The following is a 25,633-nucleotide window of genomic DNA, read 5'->3' on the forward strand; positions in this document are numbered from 1 at the left end:
CTTCCAAACACTGCTCCGCCGTGCAATCGTGCGAGTAAGTTATTGCTGTCAAATCGACCAATTTTACACCCAGAACTGTTTCCGCAATGTCGATAATAAAGCCACTCGTATTCGTAATTTTGGAGGTCTGCATATCAATACTGCATAATGCGGTGTGTGACATTCTAGCGCTTGTATTTAGGGACCAATGCAGCCCCCAATTGATGTGACCGGAACCTGCCTGATTGGGAATAATATTTGTCTTATCTGGGCGGCATAAAGCACTTCCTGCCTCGTTGTGGTGGCGATGTTGTGAGACTGCATGAGAAAGATTTGACGTGGCTGGAGACCATTGGTGTCCTAACGCCTAAGTTGTCCACGGAGCCTAACGCACAATTTCACAGCCACGTAGCCAGCAAATGCTCCCCCAGATTCGACTTCAACACTGTGCCCAAGAATTGATACATACTATATACTGCGCCATAGTCCAACTACCCTTGTTTCCATGCTGTAATAAACAGTTTGTTACTTAATCCAGCTTGATTTTGCATAAATATAAGCCGTTCTTAGATAAACGCCGCATCTTGCCGCTCGTTAAGGGTTCTTAAGACTAGTTTTAGGCGAGGCTTTCACCGCGTGTCTGCTATAAAAAGCACTGCCCAGCGCATCAGAAATGATCTCCGGAATAATGTTCAGCCGTGCTGTCTTGGCCAGACGGCGGGGACTTTTTTATATTTAATCGGCAAGCTGCCAGTCTCTGAGTTCAAGTCAACCAAAGCCGGGCGAACACCACCTCAAGCACATTTGCGTGTCACTAGTGGGGTGATACTTGGATTATCTAGCCGCATTTCTTGACGTTTATTGCGAAAGTTTGTTTGTGTTCTCCGCCATACTGCCTGGTTATCGATGCGAGCCATGATCACGTTGCAAAACTATGAGAAGCGCGGCCAGAATGAAGAAGCGTGGCAGCTCACCCAAGAAATATTTAATGATCTTCGTCAAAACAGACATCGCAGTCATCCAAAGAGCAAAAAAATCCCCCCATGGGTCGATTGGGTGGAACGCATGGTGCTAGGCTACGAGGCGCACGGCCAGCACGAGGAAGCATGGAAGCTTACCCAAGAAGCACTTAACGCTCTTCATGAAAAAAAAAGGATCCACGATCCGGATTACATTACCTCATGGGTCGAACGCATGGTGCAGGGCTGTGAAGCACGCGGCCAATATGAAGAAGCATGGTGGCTCATCAAAGAAACATTTAGCGCCCTTCGTCAAAAGGGAGTCTATCTATATGACCCGAAAATCGTCCCATGGATCGAGCGCATGGTGCAGGGCTATGAAGCACACGGCCAGCATGAACAAGCATGGGAGCTTATCCAAGAAGCGTTTAACGCTCATAGTCAAACAAGAAATATCTGCCATGACCCCAGAATCGCCGCCTTATGGGTCGAACGCATGGTGCCATCCAATGAGGCATTGCAGCTCACTCAGAAGTTATATAATGCATATGGTGGAGAGGAAGCTTCACTCAGCAGTCTTGGTATTGACGTTTTCTCTGAATTATTCGACGGAGCGTCTGTGACAGATTCGACCCTCTTGAACATGATTCCACGGCAAAAAAGATTGGAGCTGCTTGCCTCTGCTAAAATTTCTCCAATTTGTCGGCTTATAGTCTCGAGGAGTCTCCGATATACTCAAAGCGAGTGTAAATTAGTTATTTTGGAGAAAGACGGCGAAAGGCTTGAAATCCACCAAGATGTTCTGTGTTTTTGGTCAGGCTACTTTAAAGCTGCTTTGTCTGGCCGATGGAGAGTTCAGGATGTTTACAACTGGGACCTGAACAATATGTTTACTATCACTTCTCTCAGGAAAGTCTTCGAAGGTTCCCTATACACAGGAAGAAGCTATAAGCGCGGGTCTAATGAGGAGTACGAGATGGAGAAAAGAATCGCAGATTACTTTGATATTAAAGGATTAGTGCTTTAATTTTAGAATAGTAAGAGACGTGATATCTGCTTGAGCGTTTGAAATTTGGTACGTTCAATTCAAGGCTAAATAATAAGTACTGCCAAAGCGACGGGCACAGTTATTGTTAAGTTGAAAGTTGGGTATTATGTTATATTCATTGAAGGTCTTAATTATCTGGTTGTGAAGTCGGGGGCAGGCCCTCTTATATACACATTTACGAGATCCGTAGAGACACATTGGTCAGAGGTCACCTTGTAGTCAACAGTTATAGCGGAGCGTAGTTATTGTATTTCCACCCTACTATGTAGTAGCTACTAAGAAGAATTTATTCTGAGTGAATAATCTTTGTCTATTTCTAGCTTTAGCACTTTTATTAAAAGCTTCTTATGCCCCTTAGCTCTTTTAGATACGGTAGAATAATAAAATCATATACTATGTAAAGTCCACTGGATATTATAAACCATACTCCTACTATACTTACTGTAATTATAGCAGTTATGGACCATTGACCATGTTGATTACTATAAATATTTAGAATTGCTGACCCTAATCCTACTGCTGAGTGCATTAACGTAGGACTTCGAAAATATTAAACTATGAAACTGGCTGTTTGAATAAGAGATGAGTGAATTTGGCTTACACAATTAGATAACGACTTGTCCAGACGTGATTGGAACGAAATTTGTACCAGAGCCATACCATGCCTATTGTAGCGCTCAAACAGGCAAAAGAGGCAATATAGATAAGAGGAACGTTTCGAACAACATGGATGATAGATTCCCCAACCTTTCCCGAGTTATCTAGTGCATCCGATTGCTGCACTGAGGCGTATGTAGATGGAGATACGAGAAATCCTGCTAACAGTAACCAGGAACAGAACCCTGAGAGAATAAAATAATAAGGTTTTATATTATGATCAATTTCAAGTATCATCTCTTCATATCTTGATAAGCTCCCATTGTTACTCAATGTATCTGGTTCTGGTTCTGGTTCTTGTTTTAGTTTAATATCCGACTCACTGTTTTTACATATTGAAAGCATGTTGTTTCCTGCTCTATCATAGAGAAGAGCACCGCATAAAATTTAATATAGCTATTATATTTATATTCTTACAGTATGTAATTCATCTATTCTTGACCTTTATTTAAATCTTGTAGTATATACTGAATTATCCTAAAGTTTACTTTAGATTATAGCATCCAATAGTAGACCTTAGCTGTTATATGTGTATGTATATATTGATTTATATTCCTTTTAAGAAAACCTACGGCATACTGTCTTTCTTATTTATATATTGCGTTTTATATATATCTTTAATTATAATTATGAGAGACATTCGTAAATATCTTATTTGTGTGTGTTTATATTTTATACCAACTATATTAATACTCTATTTTGCGTGTACAATATTGTCTAACAGCACACGTAAAACAGAAGGACTAGTTAAATTTATGGTATGTCCTAATCTCCTTTAAAATTAATTATCTTTATTTTGACAACTGTTGAAGTTTAACCTCGATTTGTTTCACCGAGGTCTGTCAGTTTCTCTTCCGCAAAGTATCCCCGACTCTATCCCACAGAATCTTCCCAATGCTGTCTCCCAAATTGGGAGCAAAGCAACAGATATCGTAAATAATGTGCCATCTCAAATACGAAGTGCAATAGCTTCTATTGAGACACAAATTCCAAAAGGCTATTCGGTTGGCACAAAGTCCGCATGCATTATATACGGTCCACACACAGAATGTAAAAATCTACCGATTGAATCGACGAGTTTTGAAGACATAACTCAACGGTTTCCGCCACTAGAGGCATTGAGCGATTACTTGACCAAAATGCCGTCACTTGAATTAATTCTTATTTTTGGACTTGTGTTTCATTTAGTATCTATTGTTACCTATACTCTTGTAAAGAAAATCCCGATGATTCGCTTTATTTCTGCGGGACTAAGTCTATTATCTGGGATATTGATTATTATATTTGCCGGTTGTGCGCTAGAAATCTTTCGTTTTGTAACTAAACTTGAGCAAAGAGGCACAATCCACCGTAAAGAGATGTATTGTGGTCTCGCTGGCTCTATTATGCATATGTTTATTGCACTAGCTTGTATATTTATTAAATTTTAGTCCTAGAGAATCCTCTACATTGTCTATTAACTGTATTTGTATTAAGTGCAATAACGAAAATTAATTAAAGTAGTTAGGCTAAGACGGTATAAGCATAATATTTTATTTCTTTTCATCCCCATTTCAGATCTGACTCCTTTATTTGTTGGGATATATTTCGTAAAACCGGGAAATTAGCACTAACCGATGAAAATGAAAATCTAAGCTCGGTATAGCAGCCTGTGGAACCTGCTGATGAACCGCTTCGCAATCTCAAATGTATTACCGGAGCCAGAGTTATATATAAGCTCTCATTGTGTAGACATTGGCAAAACTAATTAGGAGGCGGAATGTCCTAGGTCAATGGGCAGATATTAGGAAGAATAGAGAGGGAGGGCATTTATGGCCTATATTTTATATCTAATGGAATGGAATATGAAATATCTCTTATAAGTGAGTTATCCAACTTGACATGTAAGACAATGCTGTCCCCTGAATTCTCTACCAATCCTGTTGTCTGTGGGCATGATCTTAACTCCAAATCGGTTAATTTATAATAGTATAATAATAGCGCCTCTCTCCCTCTACTATCTGTTATTAAAGGTGGATGGAATGATCTGGGCCTCCAAGGTTGTACCATTTCCTGGTGAAAACGTGCCACTGCAAGCTGTGTACCACTCCCTGGTCTATATTCTGTTCCCAAATAGAATAGTACTTTGATAGGATATATCTCTGCATTACGAGTGTAAGCCCAGTTTGACTTTGATAAATAGTATCCTTGCATGTCGAGCGCTGCATATTCAAGATATCTCTCGTTCGTTATTCCTGTTGGCGTAGCGAACATATTGTTTTGTGGCTCAAAATCTCGGTGAGAGCCATACAATTGATACCACTTACTTATATGAATACTTCCATTCTCCCCAACAATATTAGCCCTCTCGTCATCGTTCATTAGCTCGTCTAGATATATATTCCCATTAGAATAAAGCCTCCAGGCATCCATTATACTTTGGTCGTTATGATTACGCCAGTATTGGGTAGCTGGCACAACTGCAAGCCAAACTATTATAACATCAATTGGATATTTTAAAGAATTCGATATATGCAGTCCGAGCTTTCTAACATCACTTCCTACTAGCATTATATCGTATTCTTTTCCTCTCATCTGCTCAATCCATTCACAATGTTCCGGTAATTGCCTAAAGAGATTCATATATTTACGCCTCCATCTATTTGTAGGAATGTGTCCAATTGCCACCAAAAGATTAGTAATATCCGAGGGTGCTGATTGATCTGCTATGCAATCAAGAATAACAGAGGTTTTCAAGGCGTAGGCTGCGATATTTAATTTGTTTTCCGATTTCGACATCTGATTAGTTTCTGTAAGGGTGCGATAGATTGAATAGTCTTGAGAATGCGACCAAACCAGAGTATCTCCTTCTTTAAAGCAATTAAAGAATTGATCAGTAGCAACGCAGGGAAATGTGTTTTCTGGGTCGAAAAAGGCTTTATTTATCTGGAATTCGGATATAGCGCTCATACACTTTATGTAGCAATCAGTGTGTGTGGCTTTCAGTTGCTTTAACGCAATTACTCGTGCCCATTGGGGGCAGTCATTTAGGACAGTTGCAAGGCTGCGAATGTCATTCTCTGGAATATCATTTAGAATGTGGCAAATATCATTCCACTTCCTGGCATTAGTGAGAGTTATATACAGTTCTGTCCTGTTTTTAAATTTTAGACTCAATTTCGAGTCAATCCATACATTATCCAAACCATCCAGTGAATGAAGAGGGTTAGGAAAATAAGCCATTGTGTGGGGAGTGCTGGGCAAATGCGAAGACTTAATATAGCTACTCAGTACTGTAACACAAGTCTAGAATTGAATAGAGATTGGTGTTAAGTATATATAATTTTATCAATGGAAAAGAGACAAATGATACATAAATACTCTATATATATATATTACATTAAGAAGGTTTGATTTGTCCCACACGTGTCTTCATTCGTGTATGTACACACGATTTTCATGATCATCCAATTTACCAAATGTGAGCTACAGAACATGTCACATATTGCTCAGATTGTAAGTAAATAAGTACCCTTTGGATAAAGAGTATTTGTAGCAGAGCTGGAAATTGACTTTTACCTTGCAACCTCCGGCAGTCGCGCTCCGCTAAGGAGAGGGACCGTTTCTGCGGAGGAGAGAGCCGTATCAATGAAAGTGGATACTTGTTCCGGCCCTACCACGCAGAAGATACTCCAGGACAATTGTCGACTTTAAGCTAGCAGCATCCATGGAAGATAAAAACCGACCTGTGCATAAGTACGTCTATGGGATAAGTTTAATAAACTAAGAAATTCTTATGTATAAGCTTAACGCCATATGAAATATATGAGGTGTAAAAGCATACACCATAATGGCATCGCCAGACCCCCACACAATTCGTTGGCTCGTCGCGTTCTTACAGGAGCTTAACTCTTCTGTAGACAAGTCCCAGAGATCTGTTGAAGATGGAAAGTCAGAGTGTCACCGACTTCGCCGAATATTACAGAATATCCAAGTGCAAAGGGATAGGATTGCGGCGAATCGGACTGTACATGATCATATTCTCCAAGGGCAGCAAGAGCTTATTCGCGCGCTCGAGCACAATTTAGAGCGTTACAGAGACACACCAACGGTGGCCTGCGGTGATCTTTCTCTGATTCCTCCTCCATCTAGGCCGCAGACGCCATGGCCTTCCGAACTGATATTAAGCCAAACATCTTCAGAGTCAACTTTTAACGCCTCTCTTGACTCTCAATGTTTCGCGAGCGGTGCTGGTGATGCGCCATCGCAAAAAGGGGGGGAATCAGGATCAGAAAGTGTATCTAAGAAGCCACGGTTAGCTTAGCAAAACCAACTTTTAATCTTTAAACAGGGCTCTAGTTATTCAGCTACGAATCTAAATAACCTCCCTTTAAATCGAAACTCGACTACTGTCGCTCACCTTAAATATTTGCTATATCTATTTATTTGATACAGTAACACTACTACCTCTATCTCTACTTAATACAGCCTTGACAAAGTTTTGCGTAGCTTTGCCGTAGCGGTCTAAGTTAGGAGATGACTCTGTAAATGCGTAATTTTATTAGTGGTAGATTGCGTATTCGAACATTCAAGCATAGAATTGAGATTAAGATGAGAATAACGGTCAATTTTATCTAAAAAAAAAAAAAAGACCAAAACAGCAGGCTCACGATCACGTAAACTCAGGCTTATAAAGTGTATGTTGTTGTTGTTTTTAGATTGGCGGTTTAGATTCCAGTTAGCTACCATCTGAACTAGACTGGAGATGTGTTCTAGCTAGCTTTACAGTGCCCACACTACCTATAATATTTTCTCTTAGATTTCTAGCGTATGTGACTGGGTCGCTTGTTTTGTTCCTGGATGTAGATCCTAGAAGTTAATGATTATCTCGCTTGGGATAATTGCATGAATATCGGTGTGCATTGGCTTGCTCTATTATTTGGTTACATTGTTGTACAGCCAATGTTAAGCCATTACAATGTGATTCAATAAGTGGAAGCAGGGGCATTAAGGCCTCATTAGACAATGTTTGGAAGTGATTTAGATCTGACCGAAGCTTTCCCACCTCTCGAGTAATATTGACAACAGAATCTTGAGCAGGAGATATTGGGATACTCCTCTGGTTAACCTCAGCAGTGGGTACTGCGCGTCTCTTCTTTTCCTCTACTACTATATTATTTTCTCCCTTTAACCAACAGCTTACACGTTTCTTTAAGGATAAATTCCCCATTATGTTACATACACTGTAAATACCTGTGGCTCCGAGTTGGTCGATAGAGTACAGTATTATGTAGGAAACGTCTAAGTGCTGTAATAGATGCTAATAATTAGCAGAATAATGCCCTTGATCAACTTATGGCCCTTACTTTTTCCTCTTCGACCCCTCCCTTTTCCCTTCTTAGGGAACAAAGTAGCGAGTTTCAGTCGTATACATAGTGTATGTACACAGTATGTACTGTACATATGTATCGACCTATTCCAGAAAGAGAAAACTTCCAAGAACATGCTATTATAGCTGCTCCAAAATAATACATATGGCTAATAAAAGCAGATTTAGAATGAATCAAAGCAACCGAAAAGAGTAAGTCTTAGAATTAAGACTATGTACATATTACTCATTATAATCCCCGTTTAACTTCAGAAAAGATTCGGTTTTAGTTTTTAAACTCAAGATACAACACTGTATGGCCTTTTTTTAGTCATAACTTATTATACGTTTGTTTATTTACGACATAAGCCTATCAATATGTCTAGTCGTCAAAGAGCAACTACTAGCGATGCCTCGACTTGGGCAAATGACTTTTTTAGTTGCTGCAGCCCTGGAGGGTTATGCATTCTCACCACGTGTTGTCCCTGTATAACGTATGGCAAAACACAGCACCGAGTTAAATATGGCAGCCTGGATGACTACTCATGCTGCAATTCATCAGTAAGTGTTTATCTCAAGTACTTACCTCAAAGGATACAAGGCAGTTATTAATTCATAAACTCGGCTCCATAGTGTATTGTCTTTGCCCTTGCAGCCCATTTAGGCCTTCAGTGTATTCCAGCTATGATGCAACGAAAGCTTATGCGTAAGAAATTCCATCTTGAGGGAAGCTGGTTTGGAGACTTTTGTAGGTCATGCGCATGCACTTGCTGTGTGTTAATGCAAAATGAGAAGGAATCAGAGCAGCAGGTATCAGCAAGGGTATCCGAGCAATACCAGTCTCCTGGTCGTATGGCATACTCACAGTAGTTACATTGCAAGGCAAAATGGGCGTCACGGGCTGGTTAGATAAAGATAATATCAATAAAGACCCATTTTCAGTCAAGATGTGAATTGATAGCCCTGTTAGCTTGCACTGCTGAGGTGCTGTTACGCGTGCATAAAGAGAGAGGCTACGCTGGCCGTGTAATAGTAATAGGCTAGGCCTATTGAACATATATTTCAACAACTTAATCCCACACTCGTGTTCCTCTCCTATGTAACTTAGTCTCTATCTTTGTTCTCATGAAACAACCACCGCCTAAAGTTGCCCGTTCGTATCCACCTCTTTACCATACCGGTGCAGCATCACCCTGACCTAATTAATTCCATCCGCATGCACAGCTTCCATTGACTTAATAAATCCTATCAGTCTCTGGAAGTTGAATACATGATGCAATTTGCCGGCTTCTGCTTTTCGTTCCCCCTCACCGTTCCTCCATTCGTCCTCGTCTAGAGTACGATCCATATACTGGTCGAGTTTTGATAAATGCTCTCTCAAACCAGGGAGTATTTTTTCTGGGCAATTTTTATACAGTCGTATTATATCCTCGTCGTCTGGTTGCTGAGGGGTGTTGTAGGCCGTTCTAAGGTAGCGCTCCAATTCGACTCTGGTAAGGCTACTGGGCTCACCTGGTTTAAATATAAGGTTGACGTCATTTATCAAGATGACATGTTCCAACCGTGAACATCCTGCTGGATGCTTTGCAAGATATGTTGAGTCGTTCCACACAGTTAAAAGCTGAATGTTTGGTTGCGGTTGCGGTTGCGCCTCGTCGGCTCCAGGTAAGTCATAGAATTGGCTCAGTAAACCATCGTCACCAGGCATTAGGGCGAACTTTCTCGATCCAAACGTGAACACCCTATTAAATGTCTCATATCCGACGAGAACCATATAGCCAGCCACAATATAAGTTGGCGCCACATTCTGCAATCCATGATAACAGGCCCAACAAGCAGCTCGATGAAGCCATCCGTTAAAGGTCCATTTCCGCAGTACACCAACCCTTTGCCTCCGTTCGTTGGGATATAATCCCATGAACTAGGGCATGGCCAAAGCCTTTTAGACCCAGTTTGATGTTTTGTAGGATGTGTTTTGTTCCACGCTGACGAAAATGAACACATAGAGTGTGGTCCTGTCAATTCGCCAAAGTATTTTGCTCTGTCAGGTCCGGTCATGTTGACGAAGAGCTTGATCGCTTCGATATAAGTGTTTATATCCCGAGTATGGGAAAGCCCCTTTGATACCAATTTGCAGAACAAGTTGTCTAGAGGCCCTAGAATTGGCTCACTGAAAAGGTCTAATAGCAATTTCGATTGGTCTCCGGAACTCTCTTCAGTAGTCGGCGCTAACTGGTAAGCTAGATACATAAATCATTGAACGATTCTGGCTCACCGGAGTTTCTAGGTCTATCATGAGCATTGGACGTTCGATCCATAGTCATGAGGCACTAGCTAATAAGATCCCGTGTGCGATGGTGTGAGGAGGACTGTATAAAGGTGAAATTCTGAAATGTTGAAATATCTAAAGCGGGGAAGTTGGGACGATTCTATCGGCAGCGCTCGGGCCACCCTAAGACAGATAGGCCCACATTTGCTGATCCTCATCCCAGCAACTCTCATTTGCGACCTGCCATCCGCAACAGTTCAGATTTGAGGGGATACGATGTTGAGAGGATACAGAAGCGTGAATGGAGCAGATATATAACACGTGAAAGGATGCCCTATTCAGTCTTTCTCCCTAGCACAGCACATTTGTAAACCTATCCCACTACCATGACTAACTGTCAGCATGCAGTGCCGCCGTCCAATCAAATTGGAGGAATGGTCTTCACGTGATAGAGTAGCTATATTTTCCACCAGTTATACCGTTTCGTTTCTCTCTGCTTGCCATAGCTCACAGTTTATGAATACGGAGTACCTTCTTTATTTGCATTTTGAACTTGATCTAGTTATGAGCAAATACAACTTCCTCTTTTTACCTAACAACGGTGGAAAAAACACCACATAATATTAATTGCCTTAGGCTTGCCACCGTTTACTTTAGGGGTTAGAATAAAAGACTTCCGGAATACTACTCTACCGTTTATTTGCTATATTCTGATTCTCGCCTCTAAGTCCACCGGGTCAGAAGATATTATGAAACTATTACCCATAGATCCCGCAACCCCTATGCGAAGAACACCTTGTCCTTTGATACAGTAACCCAAGGTTATAGATATCTGTTTCATTTACGAATGGGTTTGCTGCACTGGGAGTTTTATTAGTCCTTGTCTTCGCTATCACTTTCGTCCCAATCATTCAGTAGCTCATGGTCGTTTTCTTCCGTGGAGTATTCATTGTCATCCCCCAAGACAGGGAATTCGCCCTCATCTTGATATGGTGTTGGGGCCCAGGACGGGGATTGTGGTGGAGCGTTAGGAAATGAGGCTCTTTTGTAATCATTGGCGTTGGGTAAGTACGAGAACTGCTCATGATTTGGACTTAGTGCTGTGCCAACTCGCGGTGATGGCGGCGCCGGCGTAACAAAGGGTACTTCTGGATCTAGAGTGGATGGCAGCTCGCTCGGAGGTCCTCTTGACTCTGGTGATTGACGTGGAGGTGGTTGAGTAGCAAAAGGTGCTTCTGGAACCAGGGAAGATGGTACCTCGATTGGAGGTCGTCTCAACCCTGGTGACTGGGCTGGAGGCCGTAAGCCTAGCCAAAGCGGCGACGCTTCTCCAAATTGTGGCTGGCGAGCCATATATCTCTCAACTGGATCACTTAGTGCCGCGGAAGCTGGCCGTTTTCTTTCACTAGCGCGTCTCTCAGGCGTAACGCTATTGGCATCCCCTGGTTGAATTGTTTCTTGATCGGCGTCTCTTGGGTTGGTATGTGGGCGAATAATACCTTCGTCGCCGGAAGCCTTGGCGTAACCCAACCATTCTAAACACTTGAGCGCAGACCATCTCTTCTCAGGCCGTCTACGAAGTAGACCGCGTAGGAGCGGCCGAATATCCTCTGGCAACTCCGAAATGTGCGGTAACACGGTCTGACGCATCCATTGCTTATGCATACGACGGTTTAGCGCATTGCTTGGCCATCTCGAGTCCGATTGGGGATCCCATTTAGAAAGACGCTCAAGGAGAACCATTCCGCAGGAGAACATGTCGACCTTGTTATTATAGTTTCGCTGCTCCTCAAGAAATTCTGGAGCTAAATAGATCGGTGACCCAGTAAAGGTATCCAAGTTTCCTTGCACACAGCGTTGTGCGGCCCCGAAATCTCCGAGTATAGCCGTTGTACCCTCCATGAGGATATTGCTCGGTTTTACATCACGATGTATAATGTCGACAGAGTGTATATATGCTAAAGCACTGAGAAGTTGAGTAGCTACGTTAATAGTGTCATTATAAGTGAGTTTTGGAATGCCGGGCTTTTCATCGTCGAAGCCTTCATCGTTGAAGCCTTTTACATCGTTGAGGCAGATCGAAATATGATCCTCGATCATCCAGGGAGGTTCCGTTTCATCTTGCGCTAGCACGATATCGTGAACCTTCACAATGTGAGGCTAATATTTTGGTCAATATACGCTAGCTACACCAAACTGTGTGTACACTTACGTGATCCAAGCCAAGAATACATGTATATTCTTTGTTTAGCATCTCCCACCGATCCCTTCTCTTCCCCGCGTTGTCAGATACTTTATAGTATGGCTCCTTGGCAGCAAAGGTTTTGCCCGAGTTTAGTTCCTTTACCGCCATAACCGAAGCCGAGGCCCCTTTACCACTGTCACCCTGATATACGTAGACCTTGTCGTTTGGACCATACCGTACATTAGAGGTTATCGTCTCAGGGGCGCTCTTGAGAGAGGGAATGTATTTGGGAAGCGCGTCCACGGCTTCTTCACTAAATTTAATAGCTTTTTCACGATATGCTCTAGCCTCGAGAAGTGTGAGCTTTGGGCGCCAGACATGGAAATTTATAGCGCCCAGGTCGAAGATAGCGGAACTTCTAATCTCTATGTCATCGTTTTCCGTAAGTTGAAGCCGATTACCTTCAATGAGAAGTCGTAAATTCCTCGACAAAACCGTCACTCTTGGGTGGCATGTTAGCGGATTGATGTCGATTCGGAAGTGTCGCCTGCTTACGCCAGTGCTATTGTCTGGCGCGAGCTGAACATCAGCAACATCGGTGTCTGACGCCGAGCCTCCGACCCAACCCTCTGAAGAGAACATATTCTCGCCAAATTTGAGACAAAGAATGGGGGGTGTAGGTTCTTCTGAGAGATCGCCCAGCCATGCTGCATTCGGGTCCGCATCCTTACTAGGAGGTTTGAACGCAAAATCCTTATTGCCCGACAAATCGATAATATTTGTATTTGAACCGCCCTTGAAGTTGGCAAGGAACAGGACGACGTTGGTGAGGTCTGCAGACGTGGTGGTCGACATCATGGAAGCTGTAATGTCTAAGTGTGGGTGGGCAACAGTACGGCGCCAGGAAGCGGGGATGGACATTATTATACCCCATCACTGCTGATGTTGACAGGCCAATAGAATCGCAAGGCGTAGCGCCGAGGGCCCTATCATCGTCTTCTAGTATTATTATTGCATGATACGCGTTTAGCCACCCCTCCTGGCTGAATTTTTGATCTGGTTCGACTCGATACATGGTCGGCTGTTTTTGATCTGGTCCGACTCGATATATGGTCGGCTGTTTGTGTTAAGGAATTCGAGAGTGGCTGCCTCGTTTGCACTGATCGATGGCCCACCCGCTTCTGGCGCTGATCGTGTTGTTGTTTCCACATCTTCTTCAATTCGTATTCATGACGCTTTGACGCCCGCTTTAAGCAATCTAATTCATGTTGCCAGTATAGTTGGTCGCTAATAGAGCGTCGCCGTTGCTCAAGTTGGTCCTCGGGAACCCCCAAAGAGATCAGGAAGCGCTTGAGGAGTATCGCATGATTCCTCCAATCCTCCGTCTTCCGCGGGTGCCCTCGAAGTTCATTCGCGATATCGCCAAAGAGTTGTACTTCACACTCCCAGTATTTTGAGACCGGTATTCCTTGTCGGTACTTCTCGGCTTCAAGGGGTGTGAAATGCATTCGTAGTAATTCCGCTTGGTACTGAAGGTGTGATTCGAAATTGTCAGTCGAGTAAGTAGGTTCTGGGGTAGCTTCCTCGCGGCTCTTAGCGACCGCCTCTAAGCCTTTATGGAGATCTTCTGTAAAGACTTTGGCAAGTATGGGATTTGGAACTCCTTCAGGCGAGATTCTCTTGGTCGGAGAAGCCATATTGTGTTCTTCGTGGGACACTGGAGAAACTCCAAGCAAAAAGCTTAGAAATTAGGACGCGGTGCGGGAGTCCAGCGATTGGGCGGAAACTGGATGACCGGAATATCTATTTCCCGGAGATACCACGTCGCGAGATTGGGATGCGCTGAAACGTGGTGAATCTTGTCATTCCAGTTGAATACATGGCACCTAGATTATCGAAGATCCAACGCACCGAACTTCAGGACATTATCATAAGTAAGTTAAAGGCGAGGAAGTACATAAAGACAAAAAAAATTGCTGAATTTGTTGTCCCTTGCACTACGCGAACCATTCGTAACGCCTGATCGAACGTTCTCCAGCAACGCCCCTCGCAAGTTTACTGGTTGACCCAGAGAAGTTACAGAAAAATATGTGGCTGGGGGAGTGGGGCGCTTACCGCATGTAGCCAAAATCGAATAATTCCTCCTCATAAATTTTGCTACACTGTAGCTGCCGAAATCCACTGTACCATAAACCCTTTAATTATCTACTATTAAGCAGCTTTGGCTTTCTATATAAGCCTGTGGTCAAGGATATTGTATATCCTATGAAAAAGATTAAAAAGTCGCGGAGCTACAGTGCTGCGCTATGCTCTAGTCTCTCCTCCAAAATGCAGTAAATATTGGATACCATCCCTATTGCCCCTATCAGAAAGTGGCAGATTATGGACCCCAGCAGGCAGTACCGGAATGTCCAACTGTCAGGAACTAGCTAATTATTTTTGTCAACCTCTTATTTGTTTAAAGTATAAATGCGTTCTCCCAAACACTGGGATCTCTAATGTTTTAATCGTTCAAGTGACAGCAGTTTTAAGATTCATACAAGATGAATTACACAACTGTCCCGAAAAATAAACTGGGCCGTCCACGACGGCAACGTCGGAGCGAGGCACAGTATAAGAACCTTCTAGAGGATTTATCTAATATCTCGCCCTCCACAAGCGTCACAAATTCAAGGAGATACATTCGTCTTTGCCTTGGATATATTTTTAAGGTAGCCCAGGTAACTATTAAATCAGCCATAAGGATTATCCAAATATTATCGGCAGTGATGCTTGTAGTTCTAGTCGGTCTACTCTTCACGAAATGGGCTACTTATTTTTGGTTATACGCAAGCCGAGGCTGTATCTGGATTATCTATCAAATTAGCCTTTTGGCAATCTCAGATTCAGGCAATTTTGCTGGTAGCAGCACCTCCGATTTACGGTCCGCTGTTCATTAATTCAATTTAAAGGGCATAGTCTATTTTGCGAAATATAAGTTCTAACCCTCATAAAAATCACATTTAGGCCTATCTGTAAATATATATATATATAAAATAAGTAAATTATATTGCTGTTGACGTATTATGTTGATTTAACTATACTATATTATATATTTTAATACATTTCTCGATGGGCCCTATGTAGATGCCGCTCTTAACTTTGACATAGGTTTTTCCGATTGGCTTAGAAAACTTTCAGTTTCCTTTCCGTATGCCCCTCCTCCTTAATGGCAATTGTTGCCGTTTCTTGTGTCCGTTGACTGCTTTGGTCTACCAACCATATCTTGCTTCCATTCGAAGCCTCTCGCTGTATATGGAGGTAAAGGAGACGGAGACTTTTGTTCATGGCAACCTGTGGAATGAGTCTTCGCATCTGCATCTCCCGCAGACAATTCCAACTTTTCCTGAAGACGGCTGACCTCTTCTTGATAATATTTGTTCACCCGCTGGGTATGTTCAAGCTGCTGTTGTGTACGGGCAAGCTCTTCTCGTAAAAGCCTCTTGCTCTCGCGATAGTTTCTCCCTGCCTTCCTTCGGCGTTGTCGGTACTCTATCGCCTGCTTCGAGCTGTCTATAGCCGCTGGAAATGGTACATGATATCCCGAGATATGTATGAATCGAGTAACCTGCTGCTGGTCTCCCTTTTTTGCTGATATGTGTCGTGATCGAAGCGGGGTCTCCAGAGGTGGAACTGGGTTAAGCAGTTGCAGAACATCCATGACGTCGCTTTAACCCACAATTAAATAAGGTAGGGAAGAATTAGAAGATATGTTTGTCTGGCCAGTGCGGAGGATGATCGCGCCTCGAGTGACGACGTCTGGCCTCTGGCTATTTTACTGTCCCTAAATCACAGAGACAAAAGCTTCTTATGGTTCTCAGTATGTATTTAATATCGAGTAATTCTCTTCAAGCAAATTTTCAGCTACTGTGATCCTACATACAGTATCACATACTACCTAGCAGCCGTTTGTTGGAGAAAAGGCTAGTTGTCAACTTCTGGCAGGTTATGCACTTCTACCGCTACGTCACCAAGTAGGCCAAAAGTGGACAATGCGCCAATCCTGACCTTACGCATGTTTTCTCTTTCTTTCAGAGCGGCAGAATTTTTGCTATAGCTTCCATAGTTTCCATTTTGCACTTTTTCAAACTTTCTTCAGCTGTTTCTAAGGCCTTGTTCAGTTCAGTCCTTGTGTCCCTCGTCTTGTTTTCCCTTTCGGCTACGTTGGCCAGAAACGACCACGCTAACCCAAATCCTGCATCCAGGTTTTCAGCACTTGAAACCTCTGATTGTGTTGTCTTTCGAGACTCTTTAGCCTTAAACATTTGCTCTCGGTATTCCTTTAAATATTTTATTGATTTATACGTCTTTTCGGTAATAAACACAGAGCGTCTACCAATTGATATTCTCCAGACGTCACTTGGGGTACCAATAGTGTATTTTTCTTTTTCACTATTGTCCATAGCAGTATATAACAGAAGCCTCTTAGCTTATTCCTCTTCTACAATATGGAATGGGTTAGGTGCCCTAATATAATCTCTTCTAATAGTCCAAATGTCAAATAGTGCCTCAATCTCTATAAGAATGAATAGTCGGCGGATTTAGATAGCTAGCCACGGTGTACGCTTCGGTCTACGGGACAGCACTTACCGTACATACTATAGTTTATATGCTGCCCATTGTCCGACCACGATCTCACATGGTCATCTAGCCTAGCTTAGAGGTATTTTACTATACAGTACCATCCTTGCCAAAAGTATGTTACGGTCACTTGTCCAATCGCTCAGGGAAACCGCCGGTGGTGAGGTTAGTCATACTATATTTGCCCATCCTAACTCCTTGACAGTCAACTGTTTATAACCGCTGCGATAGGATGAGTGGGTAGAAGGAAAAAGCATCCAGCGTATTATCGAGGCTACTCATGTTGAAGACAAAAGATTAAGCACGGTGTTCACAGCATTGGAGCCTCATCTGAGTAGCCTTGAGTGGGTTGATGCACTGAAGGCATTGACAACTGTGCATTATATAATGCAAGAAGATTCAACGGGCGACATAGTGCACTATCTTGCTAGACACTTATATATCTTGTCGCCTTGTTTCTCCGTGAACGGTATGGGCAGTTTAATTTTTGCGTCGGTAATGGACATTAACCTGAAGACCTACAGCACTGCCACATGGCGATATAATCCAACGCTATGCCAAGTATCTGGTGCAACGAACCCTATTGTGCAATAGTACGGGCTCTGGTCGGATGCGAAGACTTGATTTCAATTCTGAGGCAATGACTATTGATGGGAAATTTCTGGATGAAGCAGAATTGACTCAGCAAGTTCTTTCGGTGGCGGTGGAATGCCATGTGAGCGACTTAACCTGGGTAGAATGCAATCGCACAGTACTAACCTAGAATCTATCGATATTATAGATAGGAATATGCATTGTTAATAAGGTATTAGATACCGCTTCCAGGTTGCTCGTATCAGATATACAGATGTTATTTCAGGCTCTCAGCAACAGATTAGTCTATATGCTAGGTGCGTAACAGAGAGGCGTGACCATACGAGCCCCAATACCAACTTACACTGAACAACAATACAGAAAACTTCCTCGAGCTACCAAAACTTATCATGGAGAGGACAGCTCACCTATACAGTGAATTTACAGGTCAATCGCGAGCTGTTGAAAGATGCCTCAATGCAAGACTGCGGCGCAAGAACCAAGCTGCGATCAAGCTGTTGCCACTTAAGCCGCTACCCGCGCTGGGTAATCGCTTCCTAAAACCAGATTCCGGCGCTTCCACTTGTGGCGTTGACACTGAATTAATTTGGTTCAATGCTGAACCATGCAATCAAGTAAAACATCCCAATCAGATCGCCGAAAAAAAATTACCCAAGACACCTGTCGCAGATGGGTTCTCAGAGAAGGATTCGTTTGACTTAGGCTCTGAATCGGACGTGGGCTCCAGGGCAGACTTAGGACCTGAGCTACCCTTGATCGACTTCGTTTAAGACTATGTAAATGGCTAGTCGTATATAAATATAAGCCACTACAGCATCTTTGAGCATAGTTATATTTCATTGCCTTTAAAAAAGACAGTATATTAAATTTGTACAAGGCTGGGGCATAACCTTTTGTGGAACCAGCTGTGACAGCATTGAACCTCTCATCTTGATATTAAATTTAACCTCTATATTACAATTTGTACACATATGAGGTCTGCCACGACGATATGGAGGGCTTAAGTTCGTTGTGAACTAATATAGACGGCAAGAATATATATAATGCATTTTCGGGTGAACAAATTAATAGGCAAACTCCATTATTTAACCATCTCAATGTTGTTTACACTATACTGGAGAGTCACGCTTAGCCTCCTCTATACACAAAAAACAGCTGTCGCAATCATGAACGCCACGTTGTTCGTCATCCAGCTGACTTCTATCCATACACTCCTTGTGCAGTCCGCTTATCATTTCTTCTTGTGCAACAGCCTGCGGATATGCCGTTGGAAGTGGCAATGGCGGAAGCACAACATTCGAGAAACTAGTATCGCTCACCCGGGTTGGTCGACGAATGACCCCAGCTTGCTTAATCTCCGCCTCTTCATAGTCCGTGAGTTCTCCACGCAGAGAGTTGATCTCATCTCTCTGGGCTATAATCAATTCTAACTGTTTCTTGATGTGGGCGTTTTCTTCGTTTAGCTTGGTTTTGTTTTCCATTATGCTCCCTGTTAGGGAAGCAATCTCCTCATCTATCATGTCCTTTTGGTTCTGTCCATCTCCCAGCATTGTATAATTCATTTTAACAATGGCCACGATCCATTCAAGCGTAACAGGATCGAGGTTCGACATTCTAAGTTATGTTCAAAAGCCGTGAGATCTTGGTAGTTGTGCAATGTTGAGATTTTGTCTTGGCTTCTAGCGTAGTTGGGAGAAGAGCGAATTTTATGAAGTAATGCTTGTTGGTTCAGCATTACCGATTTGGATCAAAAGTTCCTTTGTTTACTTCCGGCGGATGTATAATGGAGTGCCGTTTGGGGTTTAACGGCTATACTGCAGGCAGCGTGTACAGTACATATACTGGGAGGTAAAATAAGTTGTTCTGCTGCATTTGTATGTAAGTACAGTAGGTAAGCATTATGTAACAATCGTGCAATCTCATTAAAAGGCTTTCTTCTGCCTCCTGCTCGTCAAAGCAGTCATCCCAGAATAAACTCTAGAAGTAATATAGTTATGAGCATAAATAGCTTCCTCTTTAAAACACACTGCCAAACTGTAGAGAATCTCCACATAGTATTAATTACTAAGATTATGGACAGTATACATCCACTCTGATTCATTCACTTTCGGCCTAGTATTTCCTCGCATCCGAGGACTCGACGCAGCGTTGTCTCCTTGGTCATACTTCTTATAATTCCTATCTTTTAAACATTCCAGGCTTGATATTAATATGTAGAGTTCCCTTAAAGTTCTGCGGCCTGGTTTCTGCTTATCATATCAGCCCTGTGCACCGTATGTTGCCGCGAGATCCGCCATGCTCCTGATCGTATCTGGATGCTTCTCCCCAAGAACCTCCCGTTGGAGATCTAATGTCTGCTTATAAATCCCTTCAGCCTCATTATATCGGCCCTGTGCATGGTATGTCGTCGCGAGATCCGCCATGCTCCTGATCGTATCTGGATGTTTCTCCCCAAGCACCTCCCGTTGGAGATCTAATGTCTGCTTATAAATCCCTTCAGCCTCATTATATCGGCCCTGTGCATGGTATGTCGTCGCGAGGTCCGCCATGCTCCAGATTGTATCTGGATGTTTCTCCCCAAGAACCTCCCGTTGGAGATCTAATGTCTGCTTATAAATCCCTTCAGCCTCATTATATCGGCCCTGTGCACTGTATGTTGCCGCGAGATCCGCTATGCTCCAGATCGTATCTGGATGTTTCTCCCCAAGCACCTCCCGTTGGAGATCTAATACCTGCTTCTTTATCCCTTCAGCCTCATTATATCGGCCCTGTGCATGGTATGTTGCCGCGAGACCCGCCATACTCTTGATTGTATCTGGATGCTTCTCCCCAAGAACCTCCCGTTGGAGATCTAATGTCTGCTTATAAATCCCTTCAGCCTTATTATATCGGCCCTGTGTACCATATATTGCCGCGAGGTTCGCCATACTCCTGATCGTATCTGGATGTTTCTCCCCAAGCACCTCCCGTTGGAGATCTAATGTCTGCTTATAAATCCCTTTAGCTTTATCATATCGGCCCTGTGCATGGTATGTTGTTGCGAGGTCCGCCATACTCCTGATCGTATCTGGATGTTTCTCCCCAAGCAACTCCCGTCGGAGATCTAATGCCTGTTTATCAATCCCTTCAGCCTCATTATATCGGCCCTGTGCATGGTATGTCGTCGCGAGGTCCGCCATGCTCCTGATCGTATCTGGATGTTTCTCCCCAAGCACCTCCCATCGGAGATCTAATGCCTGCTTCTTTATCCCTTCAGCCTCATTATATCGGCCCTGATTATGGTATGTTGTTGCGAGGTCCGCCATGCTCTTGATTGTATCTGGATGCTTCTCCCCAAGCACCTCCCGTCGGAGATGTAATACCCTCCGGTCAACTGGCTCCCTCTCTCTCCACCGCCCTCGATCATACAGAAAAACCGATACTCTACTGAGTAATGTTGATGTTTTAACCTCCTTCTTGCTGACCTCTGCCCACTCTCCTACCCGTATAGCATGAGTCATATACTTCTCGCATCGTGCCCACGAATTTTTCTCTGATCCCGGAAACATATCATCCACTATCTGCAGAGCCATACTCGAGTAGTATGCCTCTCCATTCTCCGGTCTGTTCTGCCCAGTTATAATCTTGCCTAAGGCCATCTCTATCTGCCCTTGAACCCACAGCCCGTATCGAACTGCTTCCTGTACAAGTTTATGCATCTCATAGTTCCGTAAACCTCCCTCTCCCCGACGCATATCAAGAAATGAAAACTCCACCAGTCGCATAACGGCTCGCTGAACCTCAAGCTCGGGAACCTGCTCAGCCCTATCCTCGTCGCCAACGTCATACTGGCTAGCTGCCACTATCAACTCATAGGGTATATCTTGGCTGTCTAGGTACGCAATCACGTGGAGAATCCGGTATGATAGCTCGCTTTCCTCTCGAATTCGCTTTGTCGAGATCTTCCACGTCTCAAGCACGCTATTCGACACTTCCGGCCGCCGATGCCGATCAAAATCATTCATCTTAAGCAGGTCCCATCGACTCGAGCCTTGCATTAGGAGGCCTAGGTATTCTCTGATCGTCATTGATGTCCGCCGTATGTATGCTCCAGCCTGCGAGACCGCCAATGGAAGTCGCTGTAGCTCTTCTAGAAGCCGATGGATTCCTGCATCTTCCACAGCCGACTTATCACCACTAGCTGCTGCAAGAAGAGTTGTCGCCTCATCCTTTGTCATGGGTGGAACCTTAATGTCTCGACTCGGGCCGACAAGCGTGCCTCTGATATGCGCATCACGGCTCGTCCATAATATCGTCCCTTGTGACCCTCGAGGGATGTACCTAGAAAGACTCTCATTCGTCCCTTCTATGCAACCCACTCCAAATAGCTCTAGATTATCAGCATTATCGAGGATGATTACCCATCGCGACTGGGCTTCAATGCTGCTGCGCACCGCATCAAGTAGATCTAACCCATTGAGCCTCTCGTCAACCCCAAGCTTCTTCCCAATTATCTTATAGTCAGTTATAAAAGTCGCTTCGCTGTCCGCATGCACCCAGAAGACACAGCATTTACTATCATCGCACCGTCGATACGCATAATCGAGCGCAATCTGTGTTTTACTGCGTTTATTAATACCTTTACTCTCGCTAATAAGACAGAAGAATTAGCTAAGGGGGCTTACCCTGAACCTCCTAAGCCCCAAAGCGCAGCGCTATAGAACCCTGGCGTTTGTGGTAAAAGCTTGTCTAGCTTATTGATAAGATCCTGACGATAGACTAGATCTTCGTTGCGGGGATATGGAATGACACGGACAACTTCGGCATGGGCCGGCAGGTGGGGCAGGTGGAGGTGGACATTGCCCTGGTAGATGCTAGTGTTGTCGCCGAACTGACTATTGCTGATATTGCGCTGCTCGTGTCCCGAAGCCGCCATCATGAAAGCCGCTCAGCTTGAAGCTTGAGATGAGGAAATAAACTATGGTGTCAAGTAAAGAGGGGTTAGCCTAGACTGCGGATGGGTGAGAAAATACCGAACCAACACAACCAACCCAGCCTACCTTAGCTCCTCACGTGATAATATACAATACAAAACTTGCCATTGCTTATATTAAACTTCCCTTATTCTCACAGCTATACTCCGTAACCTGCATGATGGCTCCCCTCCAGCCTCCCGCCGACCGTACACCCTTTCGTATTGCCATCATTTGCGCTTTTATTCGTCGAATAGGTCAGTAATACAGTTATTCAAGAGCGGGGAAGACTGTGATCGAATCTCTGCCGCGCACAACATCATTCTCATTAAGGTGGCAGGTGCTGGAGCTTAGGATAAAGTTCCGTGTATCGTTGCGAAGCGCATCTGCGACTATGCAGATAGCCACAAGAATAAAGGCTAGTAAGACTTTGCGGCAGCCACTTCTGCATCTATCACGAGGGTCATTGTTAGGCGATATGTAGTCAGTGACGGGGATTGGGGTTCAACTCGAAGTCAATGGTACGACTTCATCTCATCCTGTTGTTCTTCTATATTTAAACACAAACAAATGAGTTAAAAGCGACAAGCAAGCGAAAATATTTCGTCTGGCTCTTTGGGAGGCAGTACTTGAATCAGCCAGGATATACAAAGGGAGACGTAACATTTCAACTCGCGTAAGGGTCTGATCTATTACTATGCACACTATAATCAGGCAGTTATTATAACAACTACTACTTAACTCCTCCTAGTATTTTTATGTAGACTATTATATAAAAGTAGCGAGAAATTGCAGCCGCTTAATGCAGACCCCAAATTAAGCGTCGCCAGATATCCAAGCTTAGATGAAAGATGCCCCCCAATATTATGGGTTGGGGAAGGGTAAGTAGTTTTATTGCCAGCGCTTATGGCAAAGTACTGGGTGCTCTGCTCGCACTGTCACTATGGGGCAGTGACCACTTACGTAATCGTATACTTCTGTATACTTAAATGTACATTTTGAAATTGGCCAATAATGGCATTAGCGGCGCAATACGCCTAAATTATTGATCCGATTTGGGCCTTTAAGCGACAAACTAAGTATATAAATGTACCTGGAGGTATCCCAAATGAGCTTAAAAGAGAAGAGTGTGTGTGTGGAGAGGAAGCAACTTATGCTCATAACAGTATTAAACGGCACAAGCATACTGAAGCAGGTTGGTATAGTAGATGGCCAAAAGTCTGCGACCACTCCTATTGGCTCCACCAAAACTCATTCATTTCAAAAATCCATAAATAAATCCACATATAAAATCAGGAATTGGGATTTTCTTTTTAATTAGAATAATAGTTTCTCTTTACAGTATTCTTCAAGGGAGTTTAAATTATTTAATTGTTGTCATTCTGGAGCTGTATGTGGTAGAAGTTGGCGGAAATTGCCCCCATAAAAACTTTGGGTTGTGGTCGCAGACTTTTGGCCACATACTGTAAGTAGCAGTACCACCACTTTCTTGTGTATGCCAACTGGATTTGGCCTGTTTTCTTCCTTCTCTTTCTCTTTCTCTTTCTCTTTCTCTTTTCTTTCTCTTCTCTTTTTTTCTTTTGTTTTTATTTATTTTTTATTTTTTATTCTCTTTTCCTGCGTTGTGGACGTATTACTACGAAGTACCCTGTACTACACTATGGAGGGGCATGCTCGATCACAGGAATGACATTTCACAAAACCACACAAGTCCAATCCAATTTCATATATTAGCATCTATCCTCCAAGTCTAGCTTGTCCGCCTTTCTTCAAAGAAGGGCTTCCCACAGCAGGCTCTCCTGCGGAAGGATACACTCCGGTGGGAGAATATCATCCTGCAATAAGAGGCCCTCACTTAAAAACCAGTCCCCAGTATCTGCGAACAAAGCACGCAAAGAGTCCTGCGTTTCCCAGCGCCCCACCATACCCCAATCTTTGGGCTCGTTGCTGCCTTCGCGAACGATACTTTCAGAAAGCCAAGATTCTACCTGCACCTGCATGTTCTCTGTGAATTCGGCTACACCTTTGTGCCACTTCTCCCGGGCTGGGCTTTCGGGCTTTTTCCAGTATGGCGTTAAGGGATAGACATCAAGGCTGGGGAGAAGAGCCAATTCTCCAGACCCTTTCTGGATTTCAAAACGGGTACCGAAATGGGCTATAAGCCTTTTGACGATCGAACAGATATCTTTGAGAAGCAGCTGCGTCCTTATGTCGCTTCCATTAGGTGTCCCTCCGCCAATGATCTCAATCCTTAAACTATTTGCATTGGTAAGGCAAAACAGTTTTTCCAGCTCAGTAACCAAATCTTTGCCGCGCCACTCCTTTTGGTCTTCGCTCATGTCATACCGGACAGTAACGTTGCGCACGGTGAGGTCCACTGTACAGCCCTCAATTGTCCCAGTGGGGACACAGCTAAGAAAATCCCCAAGGCCGTGCCACCATAGAAGAAATTCATTCCTGCTGTAAAACATCTCTCTAGCGCGACGCATGAGATCAAGCTTGCGCTCACTTTGACACAATGCAAGTCGCTGCAACAATAGTATTCCATACGCAACCCGCGGATTCAAGTCTAGCGGCTGAATTGAGGGGTAGAAAATCACCGGTTCATCTTGAACAAGGTATTTCTCCAACATGCAATCCTGTTCTTCGTTGTGAAGATCTAAGAAAAACCTGATCATGTCGTCATTCACGGTTTCTTTGCCTCCCGAGCCCATGGTGAGGTGGTATGCTGTGTATCAAACGAAAAGTAAAAGAGCGATGTAACGTAATCAAAATATAATGCAATGTATAAGCCCAGTGTGTCATGCACAAGACAAACCCTCATAATCAATTGAGAACGAAGCTTCGTGAATATATCTTTATTCAAGCTACATAAAGAATAGTGAAGCTGATTGAATTGTGAAGCTCTTGATATCAATCCGCCTATTCCCAACGCCTGGCACACGGTAGACGTATACTCCTTAGTCTTTGGCAAATTGTGTGTTAATACAGGCTGTCCAGAAGTGGTCATCAGAATTGTGAGT

The 25,633-nt window shown here is 43.5% G+C and overlaps 6 protein-coding genes across 6 annotated transcripts; 2 read left to right on the forward strand and 4 right to left on the reverse strand.

The window, feature by feature from the left end:
• Positions 1-935: 935 nt before the first annotated feature.
• Positions 936-2,000, forward strand: TRIVIDRAFT_216477 (uncharacterized protein; the record flags this gene model as incomplete). Its single annotated transcript, XM_014098595.1, has 1 exon — positions 936-2,000. One exon carries the CDS (start codon positions 1,045-1,047, stop codon positions 1,963-1,965), a length of 921 nt encoding a protein of 306 aa, XP_013954070.1.
• A 347-nt stretch (positions 2,001-2,347) lies between these two features.
• Positions 2,348-2,895, reverse strand: TRIVIDRAFT_138653 (uncharacterized protein; the record flags this gene model as incomplete). Its single annotated transcript, XM_014098596.1, has 2 exons — positions 2,348-2,525; positions 2,588-2,895. Coding segments are annotated over 2 exons (486 nt in total), but the record flags the coding sequence as incomplete, so codon positions are not given.
• Positions 2,896-8,380: 5,485 nt separating this feature from the next.
• Positions 8,381-8,854, forward strand: TRIVIDRAFT_19251 (uncharacterized protein; the record flags this gene model as incomplete). Its single annotated transcript, XM_014098428.1, has 2 exons — positions 8,381-8,551; positions 8,624-8,854. Coding segments are annotated over 2 exons (402 nt in total), but the record flags the coding sequence as incomplete, so codon positions are not given.
• Positions 8,855-11,786: 2,932 nt separating this feature from the next.
• Positions 11,787-14,066, reverse strand: TRIVIDRAFT_123423 (uncharacterized protein; the record flags this gene model as incomplete). The annotated part of the gene is made up of 4 exons (XM_014098597.1): positions 11,787-12,284; positions 12,324-12,419; positions 12,472-13,277; positions 13,547-14,066. Coding segments are annotated over 4 exons (1,920 nt in total), but the record flags the coding sequence as incomplete, so codon positions are not given.
• A 5,850-nt stretch (positions 14,067-19,916) lies between these two features.
• Positions 19,917-22,573, reverse strand: TRIVIDRAFT_155683 (uncharacterized protein; the record flags this gene model as incomplete). The annotated part of the gene is made up of 3 exons (XM_014098598.1): positions 19,917-20,747; positions 21,000-22,260; positions 22,323-22,573. The coding sequence occupies 3 exons, from the start codon at positions 22,571-22,573 to the stop codon at positions 19,917-19,919; spliced, it is 2,343 nt and encodes a 780-aa protein (XP_013954073.1).
• A 1,806-nt stretch (positions 22,574-24,379) lies between these two features.
• TRIVIDRAFT_224539 (uncharacterized protein) lies at positions 24,380-25,324 on the reverse strand (the record flags this gene model as incomplete). The annotated part of the gene is made up of 1 exon (XM_014098599.1): positions 24,380-25,324. One exon carries the CDS (start codon positions 25,322-25,324, stop codon positions 24,380-24,382), a length of 945 nt encoding a protein of 314 aa, XP_013954074.1.
• Positions 25,325-25,633: the final 309 nt, after the last annotated feature.

Source organism: Trichoderma virens, assembly GCF_000170995.1.
Source record: "Trichoderma virens Gv29-8 chromosome Unknown TRIVIscaffold_82, whole genome shotgun sequence".
NCBI classification, from domain to species: Eukaryota; Fungi; Ascomycota; class Sordariomycetes; order Hypocreales; family Hypocreaceae; genus Trichoderma; species Trichoderma virens.